The sequence below is a fragment of the Salvelinus sp. IW2-2015 genome, linkage group LG1, assembly GCF_002910315.2.
Source record: "Salvelinus sp. IW2-2015 linkage group LG1, ASM291031v2, whole genome shotgun sequence".
In the NCBI taxonomy this organism is placed as follows: domain Eukaryota; kingdom Metazoa; phylum Chordata; class Actinopteri; order Salmoniformes; family Salmonidae; genus Salvelinus; species Salvelinus sp. IW2-2015.
The window spans coordinates 41,853,241-41,874,725 of NC_036838.1; the positions used below are offsets into that span (position 1 = coordinate 41,853,241).

At 43.0% G+C, this 21,485-nt stretch overlaps 1 protein-coding gene across 4 annotated transcripts in view; it reads right to left on the reverse strand.

Annotated features, from left to right (window-relative positions):
* Positions 1 to 21,485, reverse strand: part of LOC111967748 (ephrin type-B receptor 2) — a 154,471-nt gene that overhangs the window by 12,737 nt on the left and 120,249 nt on the right. For 3 of the 4 annotated variants that reach the window (XM_070444950.1, XM_023993095.2, XM_023993077.2), the window contains 6 exons: positions 5,501 to 5,625; positions 4,317 to 4,479; positions 3,197 to 3,305; positions 2,846 to 2,910; positions 1,045 to 1,167; positions 639 to 886 (listed from right to left, as the gene is read on the reverse strand). In XM_070444950.1, the coding sequence (XP_070301051.1) occupies positions 639 to 886; positions 1,045 to 1,167; positions 2,846 to 2,910; positions 3,197 to 3,305; positions 4,317 to 4,479; positions 5,501 to 5,625 (833 nt within the window). The remainder of the gene's footprint in view (positions 1 to 638; positions 887 to 1,044; positions 1,168 to 2,845; positions 2,911 to 3,196; positions 3,306 to 4,316; positions 4,480 to 5,500; positions 5,626 to 21,485) is intronic. The other variant, XM_023993086.2, reaches the window with a different exon arrangement.

Sequence of the window (21,485 nt, forward strand, 5' to 3'; positions counted from 1 at the left end):
TGAAAGCTGGCATGTTTTCTTCTTACAGCGCTAATCATTTGAAACCCTCCCAAAGGATGAGGTGAGGTTARATATCTGGAATGTATGTAGAAGGTACTATAAGTTCATAGGTTCTTGTCCTTTTCTGTGACTCAAACCGAAGGAGTGAATGTGGGTTAGTATGATAAATACAAAATGAGAGCATAACTAACTGAACTGCTGGACTCTCTTACTCACTASTGCCTATAGTGAGCTACAGTACTGTACTTTTTACTGTAGTCAAACATGGAGATCAAGGGGAAATGCTGAATAACAGCCACCGCAAGTTGCAGCAGAGTATAAATCAATAATTGGACTAGACAGACCCTCAGGGAGCATTAAGACCGCAGCCTGATTGGATAGAGAAGGATCTCTCTAAGGACTTGTGGTGGACACTATGCTAAGTAAAGAGGAGACTCATATGATTAATGTTCTGCATGTTATTCACTTTAACCTGGATGGGTTGGCATTAGTGTGTGTATTTAGCAGTCATTTCCCAGAGTGTGTGTGCGTATGTGCCTGTGTGCTTGTGTGTGCCTGCGTGCCTGTGTGTCTACCTGTTTATCTGCACAGCCATTAGTGTTAATATTTGACTCATATACAAACACAGCGTAACTCACTCTGAGGAAGGAGTCCAGTGATCCGTTCTCCATGAACTCAGTGATGATCATGACAGGGGCGCTCTTGGTGACCACACCCTCCAGGTGGATCACGTTGGGGTGGTCAAACTGACCCATGATGGACGCCTCAGACAGGAAGTCCCGCCTCTGCTTCTCTGTGTAGCCCGACTTCAGCGTCTTGATGGCCACAAACATCTCCCTCTTGCCTGGGAGCCTCAGGTTCCCACTGCACACCTCCCCRAACTCTCCTACAAGACACAACATAGAGGCAGAGAGACAGTTAATGAGAGGAGATGTCTGACAGAGGTTACAAACATTAAAATTATGAGGCAAAATATTATTAATTGGAATACAGACAGCATTCAAAATCATTATTTTGTAAAAAATGACTGGCCTTTCTCTTTACCTGCGCCAATGACTTGCTCAATCTTCACACAGGAAGTGTCAATCTCCTTAGCAAACTCCCTCACCGCCTCGTTGGGGTCCTCATATGTAAACGGATCAATATATATCTTCATTCCTGGAGTCACTTGGGAAAAGAAGAGGCCGATGTAATTTTTTATCCTGACACACACACACAAACAAACTCTGTCTGCCTTTAACATTCAGAGTTTGAGTAGCCAATGCAGTGTATTACTATGAGTCAGAAAGGTTAGTGTTAGTACAAGGTARAGGAATGGTAGGTTTGGCTTGGGGCCTCAGGACTGTAATAATCAATGGGCATGGTATTTCTAGGTAGTCTTTAGCAGTGATAAGGCAGGTTAATGTATGTATCAGCTCCAGAGTCATAGCAGACCATTAACACCCAGGAGAGACAGCCAGACACTATATCAGTATCACTCTCTGCTCCAGGAAATACATTGGCTCTCTTAAGCTCTGACGCCAGGTAAATTGGCTTAAGGTGGCCTTTAAGTGTTCAGGGACTTAACTGTCCCAGGTTTTAAATCGGATTATTCTGACATCTGGCCTGAGGCTTCTTTAATGGTTATTGTGTTCATGCACAGACAGTCAGCGAAGCTGAGATACCTGCTTATAGAAGAGTCATGAAACCTGCATAGCAGACTGAACTGAAGAAGTGTTTAGGAACAGATGGAGATTCTCCTTTAAGGCAAAAAAAGAATCACCAGTCAGAACCTCCTATCTCTTCCCAAACTATGGAGCAATTCAAAGACCACCCACCATAACATGGCAGAGACCACCTGATATAGGGGAGGACAGCCAGTATAACTGTGACCATCAGTGTGGGGATGAAAACACACACAGGGGAGTGGAATGATATTAATAGCTGTGAAATGCCCTCAGCCTCTCTGGCAATACTCCTCACTGAATTCCACCCTGGCAAAAATGAGTTCTGTAAATACAGCATTTACTGCAACCTGATACTATTGATTACACATGGGAAAGCTGTCTCCATTGATAAGCCCAACTAGCGGAAGAGCTAAATAGAAAAATATATAAATAAACTGAAATAAGCTCAGAGAGGAAATATATCAGAGCATTTCTGTTTAGCTGAGTGAAGGAGGAGAAAACGATAAGCCATAAGCTTCCAGGGAGAGCCAAACTAGTTTAAATCACCGCGCCTGGCTACATCTTGAAGATTTATTTCTATATCATGGAACTCTGGGCCAACGTGCTTTACATGGAAAACAAAATAATTAATAAAGGCCATTCCTTCACAATCTTCTTTGAATTTTTCAACAATGGCAAATGGTGTGTGTGGTATTAGCGTGTTAATGAACAAGCTAAAATAAGGCTAAATGCTATTTCCACAACAATGGAATCAGTTGACTGTGAAATGAGACCCTACAGCGAACACACACTTGTACACAGGTTATGTTGTGAGTAAATCCTAGCATTAAGACGGTTGAGGAAAACAAGAGAGAAGATTACCAATGGAGAGGTGAGAAGAAGCACAAGGTTGGGAGGTAGCCAAGGACACTAGCGTGTCAGGTGGTAGCCACGGAAACAGGTGTGTGAGGCAGCAGAGGGTTGAACGTTAGGCATGGAGGCTGBTGCGTGAGCCGGTAGCCATGGAGACAGGTGTGTGAGGCAGCAGAGGGTTGAACGTTAGGCATGGAGGCTGCTGCATGAGCTGGTAGCCATGGAGACAGGTGTGTGTGCGTGTGGGTGTGTGAGCATGAGTGAGAGTGTGTGTATGGTGGGGGAGGTGCAAACAGACACTCTTGAGTGAGGGCTGGGTTACTCACTGTGGCCGCTGGTGTAGTGCTGCAGCTTGTCTGTGTACTCTGAGTCTGCCCTCTCAAAGCCACGCCTCCTGGGAGAAAGACAAAGAGCTATAGCGCTGGCCCAGAGAGGGGGTGTGGTCTATGTACCAGGCCTACCCACTCCACAGCTAGCTAATGACCACTAAACACAACCAACCTATAAACTATAAACCCCACCTTAACAAGCCACAGGACCCATTAAAGTACAGTAACGAAGTAGGGTGGAAAACAACCACTAAAGCGGATGTGTCTAATCTGGTTGGCTTGTGTGACTGTTTTTGTGGTGGGGCGCAGGGAGCATTGGTTGGCTGGACTGGAGCAGGAATAACTCACCGGTTGCAGACGATGACGATGACAACCACTGCGATGAGGAAGACCAGACCTGCAGCTGCAGAGCCGATGATGAGAGGCAGCTTCTCCTGAATGCTGGTGTTGTACTCCTCTGTGATTAGACAAACACACACAAACACACCATCACACACTGGAACATATGGGCCAGGCATCTGAGCTAATGCATATGGAGAGAGCAGTGGGTGACAGACAGACAGACGGTTGGGGAGACCAATGGGCATCTTGGCTGGCAGCACAAGACCTCTCTCCAAAGCCCACTGAGCACATTCAGATACTAGCAATATGGTCGCCCGCTCATCTGGAACTGAGAGAGCAGGTTTGGGAGAGACCCAGCTCCCTTCCCTCCAGAGTGCTGCCAAACACAGGGAATCCAGCATGGCAGTAGGCACACAATCTCACAACACCATCTCACGTCCTGACTGCTCTTTCCGAGGTCTGAGGATAGGGAGGGTTGTGCCATGGGTTGTGTCCCCTGGTGGTGGTACTGTACTGTATACAGCCTACTGCGATACTGGGTTCTCCTTTGTCTGGCAGTGTGCTGGCTGCTTGCAGTGGAGGAGAGCAGAGATCAGGCTAATGATGGCCATCGGCACTGCAGGTAATAAGATGTTTCGAGAACACCCAGGTCGCTAACATTATCCAGGCCAGGGGAGCCAGGAGCCAGCATTAGCGGAGCCAGGGGAGAAGTTAGTCTGCCCAGCAGTGTCCTTCTATACAGATTAATCCACTTTAACCTGATCTGTGACTGACGTTAGTCTACCGCTAATAAAGTACAGTATACTACAGAAAATATCTGCATTCATACATAACCTGAATAATCTTATTCATTGGTAAAAAATAAGTTTCACATGACTCATGAGCTCTGCTGAGAAGATAATGAATGAAATCCACATAAATAGAACAATGGGTGTACACATTGTTAGAGAGTTGTCTTGTAGACCGCATCTCAGACCATTTCCCCATCCACATCCTTGTGTCTGTTGTGTCATTGTGTCCATGTTGTAATGGTCCATGTTGGATTGACGGTCCATGCATGGGATGTGATAACTCTGCATCTCTCTATGCTCTATCTGAGCTGAGGGAATGTTGTCTGTACCCTCACCTTCAGTCATGGTTTGGAAGTAGAGCTTGCCACTGTAGCGCCCAAATCCGGCCACGGTCCGGGCGCGAACCAGGAACACATAGATTGCCCCTGATTTGAGACCGCGGATGACCACTGTGTTGGTCTGGCTCTTTATGATGGTTGAGTTGTACTCGGTCTGGTCCTGAGAGAGTATTAAGGAAAGAGGGAGAAATACAAATCAGTGCCATCCACAGAACAATTACCATACACATGCATTAACTTAGTGCCTTATAAAAATAGGCTGATGTGCAAAGTAGGATACAGAMTCAAATGTTTCTAACACTGGTGTATCTATTTAACCAAGCAGAATGAAGAGAGAATGAAAAGCAACAGCCATAGGCAGAAGGGATGGCAGTTTCAGGTCTGCTAGTTTGTTTGGGTTGTGAGTTCGGACGATTAGTGTAACTTTTCATTGCCACACCGCTTCTCTCTCTCCACAAAGCTGACAGGTCTGTCTGGAAGAGGAGACTAAAACTGTGCCGGCTGCAGCCTTCAACCAATCAGTCAGCAGCGTGAGCACAGTTGTGAGATCTGAGCCGCGGCAGGGGCCGAGACAATTGTTTTGACAGCTCTCCTCAGCAGCATCTGAGAATAGAATTAAACCAAAAAGTGGAGCAGAGTGGCGCGCAGTCACAGAGAACTGCTAAATTAACTTTGTGWGAGCTTGTGTGTGTGTGTGCTCTTCTCTGCCCGTATCTGTGTGTGGGAGTGTTTCTTGTGAGAAAGTATGCTGATTCTGAGGAGTCTGTCTGTTGAATACTGTTTTTATGGCAGTCAACACAGCATTGTTTCAACCGCAAATATCTCTCCATCAATCCCTAGTGGCCTGACTGGAGGGCTGAGAGCAGTTTCCTTTCCCAGTGACTGACCGTGATTATAATTGAAAGGGATCGAGCAGAAGTTGTATGCTCGATTCAGAAGCTACAGTATGCCTGACTCCCACCGTGAACATGCTGTTCTGGACTCCAACAGGGGAAGACATTCTTCATTTCAATGTGATAGAAAATTTGAGATATATTTTGCAGTCAATGCATACCTTATTTAGCCCCTCTGAGATGAAAGAAAGCCTGACACACTCAATGGTGTCTTTACGTGTGTCTGTTTACATGGAGGAGAGATAGAGCAGACTGTTTGTTAATGGGTAGAGTGCAGTGGGTACCTACCTTCTCGTAGTACTGCAGTTCATAGTCCAGAATGACTCCATTGGGCTGGTCTGGTTGAGACCAGGACAGAGTGATGCTGTCCACGGTACGACTGACCTGGTGCATGATGGACACTGTCGACGGAGCTGCAGAGAGATAGATAGAGAGATAGAGAGACACAGAGAGAAAGAAGGAAAGTGCATAACATACAAATTCAGAATCACAACATTCAGTCACTGTGATTAGTTCCCAATCATATATCCAAATCATAAAATCTCATCAAACAGATGCCTACTTCACTGAGCTATGTAACAGTGATAGTGATATATTAGTTGCTATCATCCTGGGCTGCATGTAGAAAAGGCACACCTCTGACTAAACCACATACATAGTTTGAAGGGACCTTCCAGCACTGACTTTGTATTATTTCCATGATTCATCTGTGCTTCCCACATTGTCAGGGTGTGAGGACACTATCTGTCTGTGTCTGACTAGCAATCATTCCACTGGCCGCATCCTCCTCCTCCGGACAAATTGTGGAGCAAGCCCATTTTGTATGGCTCATAAAACCAGAGAAAATCATCAGAACCACAAGTATGCCATACACAATCGCCATTTAGTTTTTTTACAGCCTTCTATTTTTGTAATTGCGGTCTATGTTTACAGATATTTTTTGGTGGATGACAACTTCATACACATCAGTAAATGGTTTGAAAGTGCAAGGACAAGAGTCATGGTCATGGTGGACAGATATAGAGAATTATAGCACTTGATTACATGTGGTAATCACTGTGTAGCAATAAGCCAGATCCTTTCAGAAGTAGTTGAGCCAGAAATGAGTGATGAGTGGGTAGGGTTGTAAGCTGCCTTTAGTCTAACAAAACCAAAGGCCCAAACTTGCAACTTTCTTTTTAGTAAGGCTAAAGGGTCAGGGAGGGGCATGCTATCCATCAGGGAGGGGCATGCTATCCATCAGGGAGGGGCATGCTATCCATCAGGGAGGGGCATGCTATCCATCAGGGAGGGGCATGCTATCCATCAGGGAGGGGCATGCTATCCATCAGGGAGGGGCATGCTATCCACGCGCCCTCATACATCCATTAACATTAGTGCATGGTGCCGTGGGTCACAGCGAAGCTAATGCAGGAGATAAAAGCGCTGTCTGGGGCTTGGAGGGCAGGATTTATGGGCCCCCGGGCCCCAGCCTCGGCCCATGGTCCCACGATGCATACACACAGCCCCCAGCCAGAAGCACAGTGGCTCCCCAGAGCTCCAGTCATAAAGCGCTCCACCGGCACGCGCTCTCCTTGGAAAATCCACTGACTGGAAATCCCTCCCACCCGCCCTCCCTCGGCCCCTCCCACCATTATCAAGGAATCTGGGGGAGTGTGTGTGGTTAATATCTCATATATAAATCTAAGTGTTAATTTTATGTAGTTCATGTAACAAAATTCTGGTAATATCTGATGCTATCCACCACACCACAAAGGAGCCTTTCAGATGGGGTTTGGATTAAAATACACATGTTCAGTACTGTAGAGTAAAGCCCGGATCAGCTCCCAGAAACCAGTGTGCTCTAAGACATGATGACGGAGAGGCTGTTTTATGGCGTATTCATTCTCAACAGTGAGTCAACCTTGCCTCACATGCCCTCTGATCCCAACAGAAGCCTCCATCCGAGGACACTAATCATGAGATACTGTCTAAACAGGGAGGTCCCGGAGCCTATGTCCCCATATGCCGTCGGCCTTAAAATAAATGTGTCTACAGATAATGAATAGGCAGCCTTTAGTTTCATCTCCTGCAGCAGTTGCACTAAGATGGCCTGTGATTCTGCCATGAACATAAAGTGCATTTGGAAAGTATTCCACATTTTGCTACGTTACAGCCTTATTCTAAAATTGATTAAATAAATTGTTTTTCYTCATCAATCTACACAAATTACCCCATAATRACAAAGCAAAAACAGGTTTTTAGAAACTTTTGCMCATTTATAAAAAATAAATAACAAAAATATCACATTTACATAAGTATTCAGACCCTTTGCTATGAGACTCGAAATTGAACTCAGGTGCATCCTGTTTCCATTGATCATACTTGAGATGTTTCTACAACTTAATTGGAGTCCACCTGTGGTTAATTAAATTGATTGGACATGATTTGGAAAGGCACACACCTGTCTATATAAGGTCCCATAGTTGACAGTGCATGTCAGAACAAAAACCAAACCATGAGGTCGAAGGAATTGTCCATAGAGCTCCGAAACAGGATTGTGTCAAGGCACAGATCTGGGGAAGGGTACCAAAACATTTCTGCAGCCTTGAAGGTCCCCAAGAACACAGTGCCCTTCATTATTCTTAAATGGAAGAAGTTTGGAACCRCCAAGACTCTTCCTAGAGCTGTCTGCCCGGCCAAACTGAGCAATCGCAGGGAGAAGGGCCTTGGTCAGGGAGGTGACCAAAAACCTGATGGTCACTCTGACAGAGCAACAGAGTTCCTTTGTGGAGATGGAAGAACTTTCCAGAAGGAGAACCATCTTTGCAGCACGCCACCAATAGGCCTTTATGGTAGAGTGGCCAGACGGAAGCCACTCCTCAGTAAAAGGCACATGAAAGCCCACTTGGAGTTTGCCAAAAGGCACGTAAAGGACTCTCAGACCATGAGAAATAACATTCTCTGGTCTGATGAAACCAAGATTGAACTCTTTGGCCTGAATGCCAAGCTTCAGGTCTGGAGGAAACCTGGCACCATCCCTACAGTGAAGCATGGTGGTGGCAGCATCATGCTGTGGGAATGTTTTTCAGCAGAAGGGACTGGGAGACTAGTCAGGTTCGAAGGAAAGATGAACGGAGCAAAGTACAGAGAGATCCTTGATGAAAACATGCTCCAGAGTGCTCAGGACCTCAGAGTTGTGCGAAGGTTCACCTTCCAACAGGACAACGACCCTAAGCACACAGCCAAGACAATKCAGGAGTGGCKTCGGGACAAGTTCCTGAATGTTCTTGAGTGGCCCAGCCGGAACTCGGACTTGAACCCGATCCAACATCTCTGGAGAAACCTGAAAATAGCTGTGCAACGACACTCCCATTCCAACCTGACAGAGTTTKAGAGGATCTGCAGAGAAGAATTGTAATGCTCGTCGTCGGTGGAAGGAAGAGTGGACCAACGCGCAGCGTGGAAAGTGTTCATGATATTTATTTACAAGAAACACTCAAACAAAAATAACAAATCCAAAAACGAAAGCGAACAGTTCCGTCAGGCACAGACACTAAACAGAAAATAAGATCCCACAAAACCCAAACGGAAAATGACAACTTATATATGATCCCCAATCAGAGACAACGATAGACAGCTGCCTCTGATTGGGAACCACACTCGGCCAAATCAAAGAAATAGAAAACATAGATTTTCCCACCCGAGTCACACCCTGACCTAACCAAACAGAGAACAATAGGGATCTCTAAGGTCAGGGCGTGACAAGAATGGGAGAAACTCCCCAAATACAGGTGTGCCAAGCTTGTAGCGTCATACCCAAGAAGAATTGAGGCTGTAATCACTGCTTCAACACAGTACTGAATAAAGGGTCTGAATACTTATGTAAAGGTGATATTTCATTATTWAATTTTTTATAAATTTGCAAAAATKTATACAAACCAGTTTTTGCTTTGTTATTATTGGGAATTGTGTGGAGCGTGAGGGGGGGGGAAACWATTTAATCAATATTAGAATAAGGATGTTACGTAACAAAATGTGGAAAAAGTAAAGGGGTCTGAATACTTTCCGAATGCACTGTACATGATCCCCTTCACAGAGACACAGAGGTAGTGTACACAGAGGTCGTGTACACAGAGGTAGTGTACACAGAGGGAGTGTGTACAGAGGTAGTGTGTACAGAGGTAGTGTGTACAGAGGTAGTGTATACAGAGGTAGTGTGTACAGAGGTAGTGTGTACAGAGGTAGTGTGTACAGAGGTAGTGTTATAGAAGGTAGTGTATATAGAGGTAGGTATTACATAGAGGTTAGTGGTATATAGAGGTAGTGTATACAGAGGTAGTGTATACAGAGGTAGTGTGTACAGAGGTAGTGTATATAGAGGTAGTGTATACAGAGGTAGTGTATACAGTAACCAGTTCGGGGAATAGAATACTCACAGGCATCTCTTCAATCTCACTGTTCGTTGAGTTTGTTTGCTATCATAATAAGGCAAATAGTCACTCTACGGGGAACTCACAAGTATCCCATTACGGATGTACATATATTTAGGACTGCATGCCACATGCTTTTTTGTGCATAGCATTTCCATTAAACAAGAGGTGTAGCCATCTCTGGTAACCTAATCCCGGGCAGGGCATACAGACAAAGGCAGTGCATGTCTTCATGTACAGAGGATGGTACACATGCCAAGATGAAAGCTTTCCACGCAGAACATTGTGGTTTACTCTAACAAAGGGACGTCTTCCGGACTGAAGCATGAAGAACGTGATGTCTGTATCACACCAATAATAACTATTGAGGAAAAAATAAACAGTACAACAGAGATCTAAGAAGATGGAAGCATTACTGTTACTGCTGCTATGGAAAAATGTGTGTAGCGTGTCGACTGTACTGCAGTAATTATATAATTTTCCACTTGATACTCCAGCAGAGAGAGGGCTAACAGCAGAGTCCCTGCCACGAGGAGACAGGGTGATAATCACTGCTAGTAAAATATTCTAGTCATGGTGGAGCATTCCAGCTTTCCAAACGATTGCTTCTTGCAACGCTACAGCGACGAGGACTATTTATCTAGAATCCTAGGTGTTTAACTTTTTCCTGGCAAGGCTTGTACTCTGACACATTGTAACGATCATCCCGCACACAGGAGGGTTCCGAGGGAGCGTGAGTCTATGAACAAACTCATCAGAAACAGATAACGTTTCTATTCTTTTATCTTAAGATCATCCAGGCCCAGAGATTCTGAATAACATCCCAAAATGTTTGGAAAGTAACTCAATACATTACTGAGCTCTCTCTAGATGGGAGGGTTGTGGACGGTTCAGAAGAGAAACGCTAAGTAGTGCATTACTGTAAATAGTATGTCAGTGCTGTTTAATGTGAAGAACTCCTGTTGTTGTCACAGAGTTAAGTTACAGTCTCAGTATTAATACAAGGTCTTGGATCTGATAAAAGACATTGGGGCTTTGGGCTGTATTCTAGCATAAGGCTCTGGCTTGGGCCCAGCAGCCGAATATAAAAGGCTCTATTTTGTGCAAAATCCCAATAGTMATTTTACTGTTGTGTTTGAACACCTAGTAACTTCCATAATCAATCAAAGATGGGCTTTACAGAGTTATTTCCACTCATTTAAATCCATGGCGATTTAATGGGGCATACTCCTGCAAACACAGAGAAGCAATTTACTGAGCCCCCTGATCTATCCCATTTACATCCTCTACCCAGTCTGTAAATAAATATATCTCTGCTGCTATTGTTCTGTTCTCTTCTATTCTGCTACACTCGTTTGGTGGGCATGGCCTCCCTCCCTCCCATGCCTGTGTCCCTCTCTTTCCCCTCCTTGTCTTCCCCTAAGAATGCTGGTCTCCTTTCAGCTCAGCCTATTGATTCTGTTCTCCACAGAGCACCCTTCTGAGCATGATGGCATCTTCATTAAGYGAGCTGGTGGACTGAAACCAGGCTGGCCTTTGATGACAGGCAGGCAGGCAAGCAGGCGGGGAGAGGGCCCCCATGCCTGAACAGAGCCTGAGTTTGGGCGCAGGACCACGTGGGCCAGCTGGAGTTCCAGCCACCATAAAAAAAGGCAGACAGCCATTACAGAGCCATGCTCCGAGGGGTGGGAGGCAAAGTTATTATAGTAATCACAATTTAGGGTTTGTGGTTGGGAGAGACAATGCCACCTCGAGTGATTTCCCCTTTCTCCCTTTGTTCCCCTTCCCATCTTTAAAACCCTGCACTATTACAACCAAAACCAAATTAAATGCCAAAGTCTGCTGAAAAATACATGGTTGGAGAGACAGAAGAGTCAACCATTCATCTTGGCTGTTGAATCTGTGAAAGTGACTTGGATTTAGGACTTCTCTTTGAATATCTGACTAGCCTATATGCAACGTGCTCTATGACCATGTGGCTCTGATTTGAGGTTCTGGTACAGGGAGCAAAGCTATGATTTGGGGGAGGATGGGGAAGGAAGCGAGAACAGGTCAGCACTCGTAAATCCCCATCCCCTTTCACAGTAAAAATCTGTTTCCCCCACAGCACCGTCTCTCCCAATGGGCCCAGCCAGCTGCTCCTCCACTATGCAGCCAGGCAGCCTTCTAAACAGGCTGTTGGTGCTGCCTTCACTCTCTCTCCCTCCGAATGCTCTCCGTTTACGAGCCGCACATCGAGAGCTCTTAAAGGCCGAGGCCTGTATTTGCATGTACTTTTAGCACACTGGCAGACGGCCCTGTTTCCCCATCTGCAATGGATTGTGGGTTTTTACGTCTCCAAAGAGTTTCCAATGCAGTAAAGCTACACAAGCAAGATTTCAGTTCATCAAGCTTTAAACCATCTGCGCTTGAAAAGATTGGGGCCTTAATGCACTCGTATACACAATATAAGCTCATTCTAAAATAGGCACTCCAGGGGCTTAAAAAATTTGCAGAACCTTACGGGAGGTTAGGTCTAATCTAAGCACACCACGACACTAAGTAGTTCTGCTCGCCCAAGAGGTCCAAAGCAGAGATATGAGAGAAGTGAGGGAACAGTGGTGAGGGGCAGGGTGGAGACTCTCTCTGCAGTCACTTGTAATAATACAGATGTACACTGCTGGGCTTGGCCCCGATTGGTCATTCAGTCTGGACAATCGTTTTAGCAGTACGCTACAGGGATAAGCCTCAGTGCTCTGACTCACAGGCTCTAGGCTAGCCACAATTAGTTTATTTAGATTTTCTGCATCTGGCTTCTAAACCAGGTTTTCCAGGGAAATAGAGGAGTGAGGAAGAATCACTGAATCTGAAGGACTGCAAATGTGGGTTTTATTACTACTTTGATTGTCCTTGAATGAGTTCTATGAATATCTTTGTCAAGTGGATAAGCCACTGTTGACCTTAAAAGGTGGTCTTCAGAAGGGCTTGAGAAGATAGATGTTATAATCCAAAACCATTATCCTGGATAATCTATTGTATACAGACTGGATAATCTATTGTATACAGACTGGATAATCTATTGTATACAGACTGGATAATCTATTGTATACAGACTGGATAATCTATTGTATACAGACTGGATAATCTATTGTATACAGACTGGATAATCTATTGTATACAGGCTGGATACAGAACTTCTGTTGTAGTAACACTGCATAGAAATGAACTTTTGATACCCATTGATACATTGCTTATCTGCATTAACAGATAAGGAGTTACTATATGACACAATGGTCAGGATTAAAAAAAGATGATCTCATCTTAAAAAGGTCCTGAACTCAATTAAAATATACAACCTCAGAGAGAATCATGGGAGACATGTGCATGTCACTCAGAGATTCATGCTTTTGACCTCACCAATGTCACATGATGCATTGAAAGGGAAGACAACCTGTGAAAGGACACTAAGAATGTTGAGGCAAAGAGAGCGGTCCTCCCAACATAATCTCACTCAATTCAAGCAAATATGTACAAAAAATATTTCAGCAGATTTCGTGTGTTTTTGTGTGGCCTATTTTGTGCGACTTCATTCATAAGAAAAGTAATTTTTCATAGGAAAAGTAATACTTCGGGATACTGGTGCTATGTCAGATTTTATGAGGGTTGCCAGATTGGAGTAAAAGCTGAATGTCATTTTTTTTACATTTTTAAATTTGATTGGGGAACGGGGATACATTTTCATGATGGGAAATTAATTCATCAAAAATTGGGGGAAACAGAACACCAGCAACAACAAAAAAAACAGTTTGGTTTAAATTCCCCTGGTGCAACTGCATGGTATTTGCAACTAAAACAAGTTTGGAACATGACCAATTAAGCCATATCAATGCAGTTAAACAGGTTCATGTAAAATATTGAATTATGTTGGCTTACACTTATGGCACTTCCAAGGCCGTTTCATTATAATTATTATGGTCGTGTCAATCATGTTATATACTTAGGCTATTGTAACAAGGCATATGTCAGCACTGTAGGCTCACTGCCTCTGCCCAGAGGCCTGCTAAGATTTCATGGCAAMGGCCGTTAGAGCTCACCTCRCCACGTATGAGCCCTGGTTAGAGTTCCTGTTGCAGCTTTCACTTTCTTACGCTAGATTGGTGGCTGCATTGGGATCACATCCAGCTCACGTCTAGTTATGTGATCTAGTGGTGGGAMGCATTCTGTTTTTCAACATTGTGTTGGGTGTAATTACACTGATATATCTAGTGAACAATGGATAAGCAGCAATGGGCATGACAGATAGAAGTAGTCACTACAGGTGYRRTCAAGCCTTACATCAAAGTTGCCTGAAGCTGAATGGAAAGTGCTATGCCCTGASCAGTTATTCAGAAGAAAATCCTCTGTGACTGTCTATTTTACATAAGTTAACTTWCCAGTGTGGACCCAAAACAAACACATTCTACACATTTACAAACGACCTGTTTAAAGTGTTATTAMAACCATGGTGTTCTTTKGTTACTGAAGCTTAWATATAAAATAACCTGACAATGATCCACATCACATGGGTAGACAAATKATATGTGTGTTATGCAGCAAAACACAACTATCCTTTTTATGGAWGTAAACCAGTAATATGAATAACTTTTGATCCATCCTGTTCTGATCTAATTAGATGGACCAAGCCTGACCTGCTGAGGAGTGACGGACTCCATCCTAGCTAGAGGGGTGCTCTCATCTTATCTACGAACATAGACAGGGCTCTAACTCCCCTAGCTCCACAATGAGATAGGGTACAGGCCAGGCAGCAGGCTGTTAGCCAGCCTGCCAGCTTAGTGGAGTCTGCCATTAGCACAGTCAGTGTAGTCAGCTCATCTATCCCCATTGAGACCGTGTCTGTGCCTCGATCTAGGTTGGGCAAAACTAAACATTGCGGTGTTCRCCTTAGCAATCTCACTGGAATAAAGACCTCCTCAATTCCTGWCATTATTGAAAGAGATTGTGATATCTCACATCTCAAAATAGGGCTACTTAATGTTAGATCCCTCACTTCCAAGGCAGTTATAGTCAATTAACTAATCACTGATCATAAACTTGATGTGATTGGCCTGACTGAAACGTGGCTTAAGCCTGATGAAYTTACTGTGTTAAATGAGGCCTCTCCTCCTGGTTACACTAGTGACCATATCCCCCACGCATCCCGCAAAGGCGGAGGTGTTGCTAACATTTACGATAGCAAATTTCAATTTACACRAAAAAAACGACTGCATTTTCCTCTTTTGAGCTTCTAGTCATGAAATCTATGCAGCCTACTCAATCACTTTTTAGAGCTGTTTACAGGCCTCCTGGGCCGTATACAGCGTTCCTCACTGAGTTCCCTGAATTCCTATCAGATCTTGTTGTCATGGCAGATAATATTCAMATTTTTGGTGACTTTAATATTCACATTTGTTTGCAATCGCAAAAAWAATWATCTGCTCAGACCCCAACCAAGGATCATCAAAAGCCGTGCTATAAATTCTCGGACAACATAAAGATTCCTAGATGCCCTTCCAGACTCCCTCTGCCTACCCAAGGACATCAGAGTACAAAAATCAGTTAACCACCTAACTGAGGAACTCAATTTAACCTTGCGTAATAACCTAGATGCAGTCGCACCCCTAAAAACAAAAMAMAWWWKTCATAAGAAACCAGCTCCCTGGTATACAGAAAATACCCGAGCCCTGAAGCAAGCTTCCAGAAAATTGGAACGGAAATGGCACTAAACCAAACTGGAAGTCTTCCGCCTAGCTTGGAAAGACAGTACCGTGCAGTATCCCACACTGCTGCTCGGTCATCCTATTTTTCCAACTTAATTGAGGAAAATAAGAACAATAAAAACATATTTTTGATACTGTTGCAAAACTAACTAAAAAGCAGTAAACCCCAAGAGAGGATCGCTTTCACTTCAGSAGAGATAAATTCATGAACTTCTTTGATGAAAAGATCATGATCATTAGAAAGCAAATTACGGACTCTTTAAATCTGAGTATTTCTCCAAAGSTCAGTTGTMCTGAGTCTGCACAACACTGCCAGGACCTAGGATCAAGGGAGAMACTCAAGTTTTTTAATACTATATCTCTTGACACACTGTTGAAAATAGTAATGGCCTCTAAACCTTCAAGCTGCATACTGGACCTATTCCAACTAAACTACTGAAAGACCTGCTTCCTGTGCTTGGCCCTCCTATGTTAAACATAATAAACGGSTCCCTATCCACCAGATGTGTACCAAACTCACTAAAAGTGGCAGTAATAAAGCCTTTCTTGAAAAAAGCCAAACCTTGACCCAGAAAATATAAAAAACTAATCGGCCWATATCRAATCTCCCATTCCTCTCAAAATTTTTACAAAAAGCTGTTGCACAGCAACTCCCTGCCTTCCTGAAGACAAAYAATGTATACRAAACACTTCAGTCTGGTTTTAGACCCCATCATAGTACTGAGACTGCACTTGTGAAGGTGGTAAATTACCTTTTAATGGCGTCAGACCGAGGCTCTGCATCTGTCCTCGTGCTCCAAGACCTTAGYGCTGCTTTTGATTCCATCGATCACCRCATTCTTTTGGAGAGATTGGAAACCCAAATTGGTCGACACGGACAAGTTCTGGCCTGGTTYAGATCTTATCTGTCRTAAAGATATCAGTTTGTCTCTGWAGATGGTTTGTTCTCTGACAAATCAACTGTAAATTTCGGTGTTCCTCAAGGCTCCGTTTTAGGACCACTATTGTTTTCAATATATATTTTACCTCTTGGTGATGTCATTCGGAAACATAATGTTAACTTTCACTGCTATGCGGATGACACACAGCTGTACATTYCKATGAAACATGGTGAAGCCCCAGAATTGCCCTCCCTGGAAGCCTGTGTTTCAGACATRTGGAAGTGGATGGCGGCAAATGTTCTACTTTTAAAGTCGGACAAAACAGAGATGCTTGTTCTAGGTCCCAAGAAACCAAGAGATCTTCTGTTGAATCTGACAATTAATCTTGATGGATGTACAGTTGTCTAAAAAAAAACTGAAGGACCTCGGCGTTACTCTGGACCCTGATCTCTTTTTTGACAAACATATTAAGACTGTTTCAAGGACAGATTTTTTCCCATCGACATAACATTGCAAAAATCTGAATCTTTCTGTCCAAAACTGATGCAGAAAAATGTATCCATGCTTTTGTCACTTCTAGATTAGACTACTGCTACTAGACTACTCTACTTTCCGGCTACCATGGATAAAGCACTAAATAAACTTTAGTTAGTGCTAAACACGGTTGCTAGAATCTTGACTAGAACCAACAAATTTGATCATATTACTCCAGTGCTTGCCTCTCTACACTGGTTTCCTATAAAGGCTAGGGCTGATTTCAAGGTTTTACTGCTAACCTASAAAGCATTGCATGGGCTTGCTCCTACCTATCTTTCTGATTTGGTCCTGCCGTACATACCTACACGTATGCTACGGTCACAAGACGCAGGCCCCCTTRCTKTCTCTAGAATTTCTAAGCAAACAGCTGGAGGCAGGGCATTCTCCTATAGAGCTMAATTTTTATGGAATAGTCTGCCTATCCATGTGAGAGACGCAGACTCGGTCTCGACCTTTAAGTCTTCAGTAGGTCCTATGATTGAGTGTAGTCTGGCCCAGGAATGTGAAGGTGAATGTGAAGGTGAACGGAAAGGCACTGGAGCAACGAACCGCCCTTGCTGTCTCTGATTGCTGTCTCTCCCTCTCTCCGCTGGGATTCTATGCCTCAAACCCTATTACGGGGGCTGACTCACTGGCTTACTGGTCCTCTTCCATGCCGTCCCTAGGAGGGGTGGTCACTTGAGTGGGTTGAATCACTGACGTGATCTTCCTGTCCGGGTTGGGTTTCTGTACAGCACTTTGTGACATCAGCTGATGTAAGAAGGGCTTTATAATTAAATTTGATTGATTGATTGATTGATGTAGGATTTTCTACGGCCTACAATCGAGGCCTTTCCCAGTCATGAAGGACGAAGCTAGGCCCCTCTTGGTTCTCAATGGTGAAGACTGAATTCAAGTTAGGGGTTATACGTCAGACTCTCCTATACCACTTTGCCAAACATGTTATACCCCAGAGGTTGTAAATAAACCCTTTCTTYTCTAAGGTGATCCAAAAATGAGGGATCATTATTATAGGGCTGTGAAACCCATAGCCGAATGGCTCCAGACTGAGTATTTCTCACCATTTATATACAGAGAGCAATTTCTGTTTTATAGCAGGTAGTGTCAATTTATTTACAGTAGTGTGTTGATTAATTATTGCTTTTTTCAGTGGAAATACAGAATATGTATAAAAATGCCAAATACACCAAAAGCTAAATCAAGCAGAGATTTATGACTATTTAACCATGTTAATCATTACTGAAACATGCAAACTACAAACATTTAACCAGTTRAAGATAACGAACACATGACAATTAGATAAAAAAATATTTAATGAAAAAGAATTGATACAAAAGTCAAGAGTTGGCTATAACATGAGTTCAAACAAAGTGAGTGTGTGTATATGTGTGTAAGTGTTTGTGTGTCTGTATTATGGTGTGTATTATAATTTCACAAAATAAAAATGTATCCCTATTCCCCAATCAAATACCTTCACTGATAACCCCAAAAATTAGAATCTGTCTTTTTTGTCCCAATCTGGCAACCTTCTTAAAATTTGACACAGCCTTGTATAAAATGCCTTATGAAAGAAATGGTGTAATGTACACGAAAAAGTGGAGCCTTGTATTAAATGCATTATGAAGAAAATTGTGTAGGTCTACTTTTGCCTACACAAAAAAARGGCCATTCTGACTATAAGTGCAGAAATATTCCAAAGTATTAAGTGACAACAAGCACAGAAAACAATATTGGCATAGAAAAAACWACKTAAGGCTACTATTATGTAATTATTTCGGTGACAACCTGGTTGATTAACAATATTGGGTTGTTAAGGCATTTGTTTTTTTATATAAATAAATGTGTGACACAAAAAAGGCAGTGTAGAACACCATTGAACATCATGCATTGGTCTAATAACTTTCAAAAGATTGTTCCGAAGTTTGCGCCCCAAAAACTGTATTTTCCTCTGAATGAAGTTGCACAAAAATGTGTGCATTTTCCTAGGAAGCGGCTCATAAAATGGTCTTTTCACACAAATGAAGCTACACAAAAACATAAAAACGCACGAAATCTGCTGAAATACTTKKTGTACATATTTGCACAAATTGAGTTTGAGATTGTGTTAGTCCTTCAGAATCCAATAAAAATATTTAAGTTTAAATTAAACAACAGAGACTTTGTTTTGTTGCAGTGTGATTCATTATGTCAATATTGGATTTTCTACACTTTTCATTATAGTTATCACGCTTCTGTAAACATTACAGATAATTGCACGTCAACATCTTTTAAAGTGGTGTGCCTGTGGTGTGTCTGAGTTGACACAGACCTGCGCTTCTTTGTGTGAAGTGTGTCTGTGAAGTGTGTGTGTATGTGAATGTGTGTGTGTGTATGAGTCAGTGTGTTTACTATATACCCACATCCCATCTCTCAGTTGTAAATTTGCTTTGAGAAGACACTTCATTCCTCRTCTGTTCCGGCACATAAAAGCAGTCATTCTTATTACAAGGCTCCAGAAATAGAAAATAAAGCAATTCCAAAAATATCAGCCAGAAATGTAATACATAAATATTTCTGAGAGCATCTTTCTCTCTGATATTTCAAYAACCAGGAGAGGACTTTTAGACCAGAGGTGGAGAGGAGAGAGGCATGGAGGGATGGAGGAGGGAAGGAGAGGTAGTACAACCACATTTTTACTGTTTCCCACTTCCCTCTCAAACGGAAAAACATAAACAGAACTGGAAAAATACATGCAATAACAGAATGAGCCTGATCATTTATGAGCACACTTTGTGCTGGAAAACAGTATAGCACAATAAACTGGCTTGAAGAGGGTTATTTACCCAAACACTATCATTTGTATTACAGATATATAATTTGGTATTGGCATGACATTTAATTTACACCCCACTGTGGTTGTCTTCATTCATAAATAGAAATGCCCACTTTCACTCACAAGACACATTACTTATATATTTTTAAACTGAGAAAAATCTGAGCACTTCAACATGAAAATCAGAAAGAAAATCTCGTTGTGCACGATCTCTTTTGGAGTCAATTATTCTAACCTGTCATATTAACAAATTCCTAACAAAGATGTTAAATAGGTCATTACCTATGCTTTGGGGGCAATAACAACAGTGAATAAATGACAGCATTAGCACAATTTATTTGCGTATTTCAGCATCAATCAGAGCTAATGTTGCCTACAACAAGTAATTCCAGCCACACAGCCTTACTAAAYAACCCTTTAAAGTCCACTGGCCCAAAAGGGCCTGATCTTCTTACACAGCTTTGTACTCACGCAATGTCTATCGCCAAGTTCTTATTTCTTTCTTCTTAAGCTATTCAGTAAAATTACAGAAATATGATAAAACCAACTGCACGTACCCAGTAGAATGGCCCCAGTATTTATTTAACTAGGGAAGTCACTTAAGAACAAATTCTTATTTACAAAGACAGCCTAGGAACAGTGGGTTAACTTGTTCAGGGGGATTTGGGATTTGATCTAGCAACCTTTTGGTTACTGGCCCAATGCTCTAACCACTAGGCTACCTGCCACCCCAGTATGAAGTATATGACTTTTGCTTTTCTATTTTTGTTTTGCCAAAACACCATTAGTAGTCATACATTTCTCATTTTGTCTGAATAAAATATGTAGCTTTGTATAAAACATTGCAACATGAACCTGGAATTTCCAATGCAGTAAAGCTACACAAGCCAGTTTTCAGTTCATCAAGCTTTAAGSTGCCATTTTATGCTCTAATTCTCTTAGCAAGGGCATGAAGTAATTAAATGCATATTGAATGCGTAGTTCATCTAAAGTCATCTAACCTTACAGTCAGCTACCTCCGCAGTCTGCATACCTAACACCATATGCAAATCACAATCACACAATCTCTGCTATCTCTCCTTCCACTAGTTGGTCTCAAGTAGTAGCCATAGTATGTGCTTGCAGTGCTGGCTGGAGCCCTGGTGTATAGAGCTGTGCCACTCTGTCAGGGCTGGGCTGTGCTCCAGGTGTCTACAGAAGCCTCCTGTTTGTCTGGCCGCCTGACMCACACTRGCACCTTCCATATGTGCCTTTCCTGACAACTTCTGTCACTGTCACACRTCCTGCATCCTACGCTGGCTGGCCTGGCAGTATCTCTCTGCAAAATCTCGAACCAGTGTACTGTATGCTGGACACGTCAGCAGCACTACAGCACCAGCAGCAGAGGAGTGGGAAACACCCTCCCCTTATTCAAAGCTGGTGTTTAGAAGGCATGAATATAAAGGTCAAGCATAAATAATTAATGGTGAGGAATGGACCAATGAAAAAATCAAGTGTATCAAATCCTCACAGTAGATGTGTCAAAATACCYATARAACCTAGCGGTCAAACAGGGAAATGGYCCAGGTTATCAATAGTTACAGTGCGGTAGCAGCAACAGTATTCACCGCTCCCTCAATCAAAACAGTTAGCATTCTGCGTGGGACTTCCATGGAGCCCTGCAGTCGATGACGAAGACCTCCATATACCCATCTATGCTTCTGACTATGTTCTGTACAGTGTCTAGCTCTATTAAATTGTAGAGGATGTATTTGTTTAGGTGTTTCATTAGCCCAAGGAGAGCCAGGGAAGCTGCTGCTAATATGGGGAGGAAGGGGAGACTGAATTGGTTTCTTTTCAGACACTAGGGACGAACTGTAACCAGAACGCACTAGGTTGGACGACAATGAGCTGCTC